We start from the raw sequence: 12,402 nt of genomic DNA on the forward strand, positions 1-12,402 counted from the left end.
TAGGTACTCGTACCTGTATTGATGACAGTTTTCATTTTCTTGCAGGTTTAATATGGGCAGAGTTAAGATCACTCTGGACAGGTGGCATTTTGGAGTACATCAGCGATTTATGGAACATAGTGGACTTCATCACGAACATGTTCTATATCGCGTGGATCAGTTTACGGGTCTCCTCGTGGTACATTGTTCAGGTAGTCATAAAATCAAGGACTTTGAACTCCGTGGCCATTTTAAAAGAAACCATAGATTAAATATAAAAAGATCATACCGTCCCATACATTAAAATGCGACCGCCTAAGAAGTATGTAAGCGGAATTAGTCGGAAGTGTATGTACTTAGCCATGTTTAATGAAAATTGATCTACTATGTCAGGGATTTTTTTTATTTCGGTTTGGATTTTTTTTTATTAAAATTCTGTGGTTAGGTGATTTAATCCACAATTATCCAACAGAGGGACTACAAAAACGGCCTAGACCCTTGGTACCCCCGAGAGCGCTGGGATTCTTTCGACCCCATGCTACTCTCCGAAGGTGCCTTCGCTGCCGGAATGATATTCTCCTACCTCAAACTAGTCCACATATTCTCCATCAACCCTCACCTGGGACCACTCCAAGTGTCCCTGGGGAGAATGATCCTGGATATCATCAAGTTCTTTTTCGTTTATATGCTGGTGCTGTTCGCTTTTGGATGCGGTAAGTTTTGTAATTACATCTGTATTTTTGCCATTTTTATTTAGAAACGCATCTACATATTCCCCACTCCTTCGGCCCATACTGCTTTCTGAAGGCACCTTCGCGGGCAGCATGATCTTTTCCTACTACTCAAGCTGGTCTATATATTCCCGATCAATCTCGATCTGGGACCGCTCCAAGTGTCCTCTGGGAGAATGATCTTGGATATCACCAAGTTCTTCTTCGTTTTGCTTTTGGGTGCGGTAAGTTCTGTGATTGTATGTTTCTTCAAAAGTTTTTATTCTGTTATTAATCACATGACATTTTCCTTTTAGCCTTATCATTTTTAACACACTTTTATTAACTTGCAATGTTTATTTTTTGGGTCAAATCTTGCAAGCCTTACATCCCATCATTCGATTAAGCTAAAACATAACAAAAACAATGTCGGGTGACAATGCAGTAATGCTATCATTGAGTTGATCTATTAATAAACATAAAAGTTGCTGATTGTGATAAAAGAAGGCGGTGATAAAATTTGCTTATTTAAAAGAACAATCAGCGATAGCACATTTTACACATAATACCAAAATTTTGATACAGCCTGCAGTGATAATAGTCGCAACTAATAATGATGTTATACAGGTCTAAACCAACTGATGTGGTACTACGCTGAACTAGAGAAAAACAAATGCTACCACACTCCCAACGGAGTAGCGGACTTCGATAACCAGGAGCGGGCCTGCACTATTTGGAGAAGATACGCTAAGTAAGACTTCCGACACAATATACATTATAAGCGGATAATGAAGTTTATCTCTAGGTATTAACAAGTACACATGTTTCTGTCATTCTAAGACAAGTTATAGACAAGGCTCCATGTGCGTATAACCCATATGTATGTAACGTTACTTAAAGAGAAAGCGATGCACATGGACCATACCAATTCTTATCTGACGGAAAATCACAAATAATGTCAAGCGAAGTAAGGTCAATACGGATAAGTGTATCATAGGGAGAAATGTGTCTGGCCTTCACATTTTGCCTGTTTAAACCAATGATCAGTGTTTATTGAGAGTTCACACGTTTACCACAATTGTGAGTAGCAAGTAGCAAAAGTAAGAAGTCGTTACAACACTTGACAATGATTAAAAAGGTCAAATGTGGAGGCCAGTCACACTTCTCCTTATGACACGCTGACCTTACTTCAGACGTCATAAGCCATAACATTCAGATCACAATCTAAAACTACACAATTTGAGAATCATGTTGGACAAAATGTCTACGTATTTTTGAGCATTGGTGCTGAAATTCCATTTCACAATTCAAGCAAACCAATTAGTTAGCACTTTTTTTTTTATTTTCAGTCTATTTGAAACCTCCCAGTCCCTCTTCTGGGCGTCCTTCGGTCTCGTGGACTTGACCACCTTCGAGCTAACGGGCATCAAGAGCTTCACCCGCTTCTGGGCGCTGTTGACCTTCGGCTCGTACTCCGTCATCAACATCATCGTGCTGCTCAACATGCTTATTGCCATGATGTCCAACTCTTACCAGATCATCTCCGTGAGTTTGTTTATAGTCACACCTTAACGCATAAATTCTTCAAAGGTCGCCTTTTTTACAAGATTGCTATTACCTTTTATTATATCATGAATGCATCAGTGCTCATTAACATTAATATCATCATCATTGACGAATCTCATTCTTTTAGTCAGATCATCTCCGTGAGTTGTGTGCTCATGTTCTTGTATGCTCAAGTCCATCTCGTCTTTTCCAAAGGTAGGAGTATCAAATGCTCATTGTTATGCTGCACCGTTACATGCAGTAGAACTTTATACTTGAAATTCTCGTGTCCAGCAATATATGATAAGATGACTTAACTCTGACTCTTTAAGGATGAGGTCACCTTCGGAGCCCGGCTCTGGACAGTATAGGTCGACTCTTTAAGTAAGAAGGCGCCTGCGGCGCTCGGTTTAGGACCGTGTGCATCGGCTTTGATCGACTCTTTAACTATCAGGTCGCTTTCGGCGCTGGGCTCTAGCTCTATAGGTCGGGTTTCGCCCGACTCTTTAAGTACGACGGCGCCCTGTTTAGGACCGCGTGCGTTATGATATGATATGATACATATGTTTATTTCATTTTACCGTTATTTTTTACGACTTCTGTTGGTTTTCATATTTAATAATTTGATTTATGTTTTTACAATCATAATATATGATTTTCACTGAGCCTTTGTTTTCAGGAACGATCAGACGTAGAATGGAAGTTCGCACGCAGCAACCTCTGGATGTCTTACTTCGAGGACGGCGATACGGTCCCCCCTCCCTTTAACATCATCCCCACTCCGAAACACTTCTCCGGCTGGATCAAAAACTGCTGTGATAATAAAAACATGGGGTCCATTATCGTAAGTTGACCCAATTATTTCATAAATTCACGCCTGTTCTCAAAGGGGTAGTTAGAGCACACGAAACTCAAGTTTCAGTGCAACTCTTAGCAGTTAATGGTTTGAAAGATACCAATGGTTAGATAGATGACATTGCAGTATTTGCAGTGCCCACGCCACAGTTGAAACCAAATCCCACAATGGACTTTGCCACTCCCACGGGAGGAAAGGGGGCGGTAAAATTCTTAGCTCGTCACCACTGGGGGGCACGACAACTTAATTAGCCAAAAGCGGACGCCAAACCCTCATCAAATACACCATTAAGTTCAAAACTGTTATGCATTTAAGGCAGAGTCAGATAAACATATATTGACCGGGATATAGACCGTGATTACCTTTTTTATTTGACATCCACCCGCCTTCGTCAGTTTTCCGTGATCATGATGCATGCAACTGCGTCTAAATATCGGGAGCTTGACAAAAATCAAAAAGGTAATTACGGTCTATATCCCGGTCAATATAAGTCTAATGAAAATAACCTCTTCGAGTCAGATAAATTTCTCTTGAGGGCAAAACGTGGTCGAGCACTTAAATTAAATTGCGATTTTGCTGGAAATGTATTTTCGGTACAGTCAGCATCACAAGTAGCTTCTGAAGTAACTACCATTCTGTAACCGCTAAACAAAGAGAGATGTGTCTATTTTTTACCGCAAACTACACAGATTTATCTATATTTAAAAAAAGTTATTCAGGATGCCAGATACTTTTTTGCTCCGTTGATTCATCTACTACTATTGATGCTGACTACGACTATTATTCATTCTCTGCCTAACCCTCAGAATAAATCCCGTGAGAAAGCTCGCCAGCAACATGAGTCCGTCATGCGCGTGCTCGTTCGTCGCTACGTCACGGCGGAGCAGCGCGCACGCGACGAGACCGGCGTCACTGAGGATGACGTCATGGAGATCCGGCAAGACATCTCTACTCTACGATATGAGCTGATCGATATTCTTCACAATAATGGCATGAAGACGCCGAGGGTTACCATGCAGGACGCCACCGGTAAAGGTTGTAACGATATTTTATTATTTCAGAGTGGGACCTTCACACGTTTTTGGAGTTGATCACGACTGTTTGCACGTTTTTTTTTTAATTTTCGACTGTTTTTTTATTGGTTTCTTGAGACACATTTGAAGTTAGACACGGTTGCCACTTTTTCTTCCGTCTTTTAAATAAAACACACTTTTTGTTTTGAAAACTGTTGGGGTTAGAAAACCATTTCTTCTCTTATTACTTCTCAATGGTTTCTTGTAAGGATTTTTGTTAGTATCACCTTCACATCTTTACAAGTTTTTGGAGTTGGACACGACTATTTGCACGTTCTGTCTTTTGTTTTCATATATTGAATAAAGCTGTAAAAGGGTGGAATTTATACAGATCTCTGGAGTCGGTGATGACTGCAAATTTTTAGTTATTTTTTTTGTTTTTTGTTATTTCGTTAACACTTTTGAAGTTGAACACCACGGTTTTTCTTTCGTCCTTTTCTTGACTAAAACTTGACTTTGTTTGGGAATAGATTGATATTTTATTATATTACCTATCGAAGACTTATTTTCAAGTTTAACGTCTCCTGTCTGATTTGTCTTGCACAATTGCACATATCTTTGAAGTTGGAAACCACTGACACCTAGATGCAATGAAGTTTGATTGACTATTTTAATGAATTTAAATGAAACCACTTCTTCACATTCAGGGATCCTCGGAGTTTGTGACGATTTTTTTGTGTTTACTTCTTTTAATGTTCTACACCTGTTTACTGTTTAGTTCTAATATTCTTTTCAATTGTTTTATTTTTTTCTACTCCCGAACTGTTATTCGTCATTTACAGGGTCGTGCATAGATCTTTTATACCCTACATAAAAGCATAGAGGATCCAGTATTATAGAGAGTTACTGTCAAAGTAAAATGTGTAATCACAGTGCATAGACTGTCATCTCTCGACACAGGCGTAAAACTTTTGCACCTCAGTTTCGACAATTTGGCCCATATTGTTAGCTTGATATGTGTTAAAATGTCAAATATTAATATTAGTGCCATCTAGTCCAGCGTTCCCCAAAGGTGTAACGCCATCTAGGTCACCGTACCTTTTTCTCTATGGCTTTGAGGTACGTTTTTTTCTTAGACTTTATCCGTCAATACGGAGTTACATATGTCTTTGATAAAAGTCTATTCCCCAAAGCCAGCGTCCGCCGGCTTTCCGCGCATGCGCGCAGTATCGAAAAAACTGAAAACGCATTGTTTGACTCTGTAACCATGGCAACGCATTGTTATAACGATACGGCGCGCATGCGCGGGAAGGCTTTGGGCAGCTGAGCTGACAGTGCAAACTTTTACGTCAAAATACAGGAAACAGTGTGAATTTTACCAAACTAAAAATTTTAAAAACTAAGTGCATGGTCGTAGAAAAACTATTATATGCAACGGTGTTTAACTGAGTCAAAAAATACTCGTGGCGTCTTAATAACAATTTTCGGCTTTGCCTCAAATTGTTACCCTCGCCACTCGTCTTTTTTGACCTCACTTAAAAACGCCAGTTGCATAAAATACTATACCTAATATAGATGATAATACCTTCTGATATTTATTTCAGATGTAGATATTATTTTATTTAACTACTGTTTTTGCACTCTGTTTCTTATCGTGTCTTGTATATATTTGTTTCTGAGTCATGGACGTTTTCCATGTATATAAGTATGTATTTATCTATTTATGTATGTATATCGTCGCTCAGCACCCATAATACAAGCTTTGCTTAGTTTGGGGCTAAGTTGATCTGTGTAAGGTATCCCCAATATATATATATATATATTTTTTTTTCATTACTTGTTCTTCTAGTCCAAGAGTGTTTTTTTTTGACGATGTTATTCTTTTATCGTTGTACCTTACTAAATATCAATAAAGGTAAAACTTCACCGCCATCCAGGCATGTCGCTTGGACAAAATATCAATAAACTAAAATTCACGACGACCATTTATTTTACAGTTGCGGGCAAGAAAGGGAAGGTGATGGAAAGAAGAATCCTTAAAGACTTCCAGATCGGTATAGTGGAGGGGATTATCAAGGATGTCCTCTCAGCTAAGGATAGCAAGCCTAAAGATGTCTTTAGTCAGATCGCTAAAGCCATTGGGAAGAGAGGCAGTACTGATAGGTAACTTTCACGCTACTTTTAGTATTGTTTAAAGAGATATACACGGTGCTCGTGAACATTGCGGGTGATTTTAACAGCACATTCCTGATCCCATTTTAATATTGAAATGTCACATATACTTTTCTGGATTTCGCCTAGTTTCCGAGTTATTAACAATTGAAAAAAATATTTTCATATTGTTATTCAGTACAAAAAACTTTTTTAACAGCATTGATGCCATTATGGAGAATAGTCACACTATCGTCATTGAAAGATGTCAAAAAGTGAGAATAAAACCTTTAAATAATCCGTTTTTTAGAAAATAAATGTTAAAACTCATTTAAAGTGCAAGTTTTATGAATAACATTTACGTTTTATGTGAAAATATATTCAAAGATAGTAAAAAAAAATTAAACAAAAAAATATTTTCTTTGGCAAAATTTCTTCGTCTGGCAGGTATCATTTTTTTCTCTTTTTGGCCTGAGAAATGCGTGGTTAAAATCTCTCGCAATGCTCACGAGCACCGTGTATATTTTTAATTGCATGTTACATTAAGTTTCAGTCATCATCTATTGTTGTGTTTTTCCTTTGCTTAACAGCAAGAAACGCGACTGGAACGCCCTAGTCCGCACCAACACGGGTAAGCGGGATCCTATCGGTACCACCGAAGAGGCCATGACTCGGCGCAGCCGTCAATCGCTGCGCGCGCATATCCTCGACAACGTACAGGCCAGGACTATGGATCCGGAGAAACTGTTGGGTAAGAACCTATGTGGTATTTTATTCTCTCGATATAAAACTCGCAGTAGGTACCTTTAAAATTCCACCTGTAATGTAATCCTAAGAACTGGCATAAGCACTTTATCTTATTACTATCTAATATCATCAGACCATACTTCCAGTTTACTCATAATATTTTTCGTCGCTCAAGAGGAACTTTCTTGTATACATACATTTTATATTATGTCATGAGAAGTATACAATGTGGGAGTGTAATAGTTAAGCTCCATCAAACTCGTCGGTACCAGTTGGGACTAATTCTTCTTTCTTGTATTAACCCGAACAGCACTGTACTTTACTCAGTGCTGCTAAAGGCAGTGCCAAATGAAAAATAACATCTCCTAATTCTTTACTCCTATTTCCTCTTTTAGAATACAACCCGAAGCTGTCAGGTGTGACACCAACAACTCGTGTGGCGTACGCCAAGTTCATGAGAAACAAGATCAAGGCAGACTTCACCGCGAGGAACGAAGGCCGAGCCTCCGAGACAGATGACGCTTTGGTAGACGAAGTGTTCGAGTCGCCAAAAAAAGATCCGGTGCGGCGAAGTGGTGAGTAACATTCTAAAACTCTTTTAAATTTCTTGAATTTATTTTAAAAGTCTGGAACAGGCGACAACGATGCATTCAGAATTTGAGTTCGAACATAATGAACTGGTAAATGTGTTGAAGCTTTTGCACTGCGAACGACAGAGCAATGATTGAGGTATGTATATTCAGAGGCAAGGCAGGCTTTAGGAAAGAAAAGGAGGTGAAGAGAAAGACAAAATATGGTTTGGTAGACAAGTAATTCGAGTAGGCGAAGAGCATGTTTCGTGTTCTGCATGTGTGTGTGTTTATACACGGCAAGATTCGGTAAAGCGCAAATAGCTTCAGAATACAGTGAGTTAGGAGATGGTAATAGGTAATGTAGGTATTGAGAATAGTGCCCATGTAAAGTAGAATAAACTAGCCGGTAATTAGTGAATATTAATTTTAATTTCAACGTTTTTTTCCAGCGCGATCATTCCGAAGCAGTCCGATTCCAGAAATTTCGGATGATGAAGGATTAAAAGACAACGAAATGAAAGTAGCAGCTGACATTGAGACCGAAACCAAAGGTAAAGTACGACTATAAATTTTACTATCAAAAATTCAATGAAATTTGATGATACTAAAACGAAGTTAAAAGCTTAACCTTATACAATGTAAGCTCCAATAATGTAGTTATACATGCTCTTTTGAATTTTGTTGCTTCTATAGATTCGTTATAAAAATGCGATTTATTCTTGTACTTGTAAGAATGTTATTGTTGATTTTAATGGTTCAGTAAGTAGGGCTAACACATGATTGCCGAGAGAGTATGTCATCGCGAGATAAATGACACGTTTTCGTCTTATTAATTGTATAAATGACATAAGGACGGGTAATCTATCTCGCGGCGACATACTCTCGCGGCAATCATGTGGCTAGCACAGCTACTGCATCTTTTAATATATCCTTTATAGAATCAGAAGGCGGCTCTGAACAAACCAGACCCCTCGTATCTTCCTCTCAAGAGCCTTCTGAACCTTGCACTCCAGACTTCGACCCAGTCACCAACAAGCGAATGCCTTCCCCAGCCCAGCTCGAAACCAAGAAAGACTACGTCATACAAATAGACGAGCCAGAATCACCTTCTAAAGGCCTCTTTATCACTAAAGAAGAAGATAATGTTCTAGAAAAACCTATAACACCAACGCCGAGCGCTCAAGAGCAAATCCTATCCGCCGCGACCCTCGAAAGTCAGCAAGGAACATCTAGATTAACACCGCAAGGTGACCCACAGGTCAGCACGATCTCTGAGACTTCCAAGGAAAAATCTAAGTCTTCCTTAACAAGTCCAAGGTCTTCCAGAGTCAGTCCTTCGCAAACACCGTCACCTTCACCATCGATGATGAAAACTGACAAAGGAAAATCGAAAATCACTGGCAAAATAGTGTCCGGTTGGCTTTAGTTCTTAGGTTATGACTAGTGACGTATTAGTGAGAAATGCCTTGACATATAGCAATAATTAGATGTAAGCGTAGGGATATTGTGTGAAATGCACTTGAATCGAATTTAAATATTGTGCAAGTTATCTGCTTAGAAATTAGCGGTGATTCCAAATAAATGTATAACATTTTACATGAAACATATAAAATCGACAATTTTACAGTTATAGTTGCCCTACCTAAGGGTTTGTTTCGGCTGAGCTGGTGACTATGTGGTACGTGATATCTTCCTGAATTTAAAGAATGATTATAATTCAAGTAAAGTAATTCCATGTACTAATACCGACAATATCAAGTAAACATATCTTTTAATGGAAAAACTTCTAAAAAAAACTTTTAATTTATAGTCGAGTTGGGATATAATACGCTCCCAATATTAGAAAGAAGTAAATAAAACACTACAGATCCAGAAAGATCCAGCCCCGTGAGTTCGTCTTACCCAAGGCAGTATGTTTTCTACTTTTAATTTTATTCTACGCTTAAAAAGGTGATTGTGATAAGCAAAAGACGTGGTGTTCAAAAGGCAAATGTCACTATTATAAAACAGTGGCACCTATAATAGTTGTTTAAGTACTTACTTACACCAATTTAATATGTGGATCAAAAACTTTAGTATCAGTTGTGGTTTACGGATTTTGTCCTAAAAATGTACTGAAGTCACCTTTTGAAATCTGGGGATCGATTTTTGAATTTCAAACGCACGAATTCGCCGTTCGAAAGTCTGTGGAAAACGTAGTGCTATTTTTGAAAAAGGACGGCTAGTAATTTTAAAACTAGTGGTAATGACCACTTGTTTTCGATTCTGTTAGTAGAATTTAAATCGCTAGTAGTGGAGATATTATTGAACGAATTTCACGAAATCGAATGGCCGAGATTCAAAAATCGGCCCCCTGTACAGAAAGATGTGGTTTTTTGACTTTCGTATCTTATTTATGTTCCTAAAATGCATCAAATAATATTTTAAATGTAATTTAAATTAAACACAGTCCTATACTATTCTATCTTTGTAATATCCTACACAGCTTACCTATTTATAGTGTATCAAGAAAAAGAGCTTCTGTTTGATTGTGACAAATTTTCTAAATACATAATTATATACCTAATGTAGATGTATTTATACAAAGATATGTTTGCGGTACACATGATACTCATTTTGTAATTTCGACTGTACAATAAACCTTTACTAGCCACAAAGCTAAAAAAAAATATATTTTCCCTCACTAGCTCGGAAACACGTGTTTTGTCCTTTAATACCAGTGGGTAAAAACGCATTTTATCCACTAGTGGGTAAAGTAATTTGACCTTGAATAAAGTCAAATTAACTGCTTTAAAATTGATAAAAGTAGGTGAATCTATTAATAAATATGATTTACCACCTGTGGAACTACTGGAAGCAGTGATAAACGCATTTTTTGCGTTGCAGTTTCCTCGCTATAGTGAGGGAAAAGTTTTGTGTTACACTCGGGTGCAAATGTATTTTACTTCTCGTGTGTTAAAAAACTCGCAAGTTCAGGATTCTATTCTCGAACCACTCGCTTCGCTCGTGGTTCAACTATAGAATCCTTTCACTTGCTCGTTTTTCAATTCCACACTCGGCGTTAAAATACAACTTCGCCCCCTTGTATAACAAATAATTATTATTTTATTAAGAGAACAAATTTTATTTTAAATTACAGAGTCACAATATTTACATATTGTATATTTTGTTGCGTTAACATAATATTGTTATAAGAGTAATTCTAAGTACATATATGAAATAAAACATTTGTTTTATGTTTGCCACCGACCTGTTTTTATTTTATTTATTGAGTTTCCAGTATACAGGACGGTTCCAACCTTGAAATTTTTTTTTAAATTCTTCACGTCATGGACTATCAGAATATACCCCGTCAAGGTTTGGACCACCTTGTATGTGTAGCTAGAATACAGAATGGGGCCTGTAACAAAGGCGAAGAATTGAACTGTAGCCTATTCTCCTTATACTGATCAACATTTGTTCAGTGACTTTAAAAAAATTATGAAGTCTTTAAATTTTTAATTTTTCATACAAAATAAATATTAGCTTCAATGTACGCCATTATTGTTGTCATTGACGTTGTCTGTCACACTTTAGACTTAACAGAATTCGCAATACATTACCTCTTAGAAAAAACTTTCAAGGGTAATAAAAATCAAAATACAAGTTATTTTTAAAAGTCGCCGAACAAATGTTGATCAGTATAAAGAGAATAGCCTAGAGTTCAATTCTTCGCCTTTGTTACAGGCCCCACTCTATATAACCCGACCAATTACCTATAGAATTGCTGTACTGTACACTGTACATACCTGACAAGTTTTATCTAGAGGGGAAACAATGGTTAAAACTGATATATTACGAGAGTGGGGATGTGTTATTACATACGTAGTTACTTACCATCATCCTCCTTGCGTTATCCCGGAATTTGCCACGGCTCATGGGAGCCTGGGGTCTGCTTTGACAACGAATCCCAAGATTTGGCGTAGGCACGAGTTTTTACGAAAGCGACTGCCATTTGACCTTCCAGCCCGAAGGGTAAACTAGACCTTATTGGAATTAGTCCGGTTTCCTTACGATGTTTTCCTTCACCGAAAAGCGATTGGCAAATATCAAATGACATTTGGCACATACATTCCGAAAAACTCATTGGTGCGAACCGGGGTTCGAACCGAAACGGAAGTCGCAAGTACTTACTGCTAGGCTACCAGCGCTTTACATAGGTACTTGCCAATTTCTTTTTCGTTTTTTTTTTCTGAGTGGAAATCAGCGTGTGTAGCCGAATGCACAAACGCTCATGAAACGAAACGCTCGTAGATATATCTCTATCGCTCCTTCATATTGGCGAGACAGAGCCCGACTACCTTTCGCGGTGTTTCGTTTTCGTTTCGCGTCGTAGAAATGCCATTCGGCTACGGGGCCTGATTCCCTATGAGAGCGTAGGTTCCGATCCTACCGGCTGCGCCATGTGATATTTAGCATTCAAAATACACAAAAACTATATTGTATAATTTGCAGGGAGCGTAATTTTCATGCCGATGACATTAATCTGACGTCACGCTCCGTATAGGGTGATCCCAAATAGTTTTATTGTAAATTATTAATCATTAAGTCGTCAATCATTTTAGTCGTATACAAATTACTTCAAATACAGTAATCCATTTACATGTGGCATAAATAATACCTACTTGAAATGTGAAACGTGAATAAAATTATTTTATTTGTTTTTATAAATAAATTTAATTAAATAGTATTGTTAACAACACATTACAATAAATACGTAGAAAAGAGAATTTCTCTCTAACGTAAGGCACGCCATCCTTCTTGCATTCATTACCATGCAAAGAAATTCA

At 37.9% G+C, this 12,402-nt stretch overlaps 1 protein-coding gene across 1 annotated transcript in view; it reads left to right on the forward strand.

Annotated features, from left to right (window-relative positions):
• The window catches only part of LOC125236082 (transient receptor potential protein-like), a 101,639-nt gene extending 91,311 nt beyond the window's left edge, over positions 1 to 10,328 (forward strand). The window contains 11 exon segments of the mRNA XM_048142777.1: positions 46 to 191; positions 452 to 692; positions 1,317 to 1,440; positions 2,039 to 2,234; positions 2,914 to 3,078; positions 3,897 to 4,119; positions 6,101 to 6,266; positions 6,845 to 7,005; positions 7,397 to 7,576; positions 8,023 to 8,124; positions 8,512 to 10,328. Coding sequence (XP_047998734.1) covers positions 46 to 191; positions 452 to 692; positions 1,317 to 1,440; positions 2,039 to 2,234; positions 2,914 to 3,078; positions 3,897 to 4,119; positions 6,101 to 6,266; positions 6,845 to 7,005; positions 7,397 to 7,576; positions 8,023 to 8,124; positions 8,512 to 8,999 — 2,192 coding nt within the window. The 3' untranslated portion in view covers positions 9,000 to 10,328.
• Positions 10,329 to 12,402: the final 2,074 nt, after the last annotated feature.

Source organism: Leguminivora glycinivorella, chromosome 18 (assembly GCF_023078275.1).
Source record: "Leguminivora glycinivorella isolate SPB_JAAS2020 chromosome 18, LegGlyc_1.1, whole genome shotgun sequence".
In the NCBI taxonomy this organism is placed as follows: Eukaryota; Metazoa; Arthropoda; class Insecta; order Lepidoptera; family Tortricidae; genus Leguminivora; species Leguminivora glycinivorella.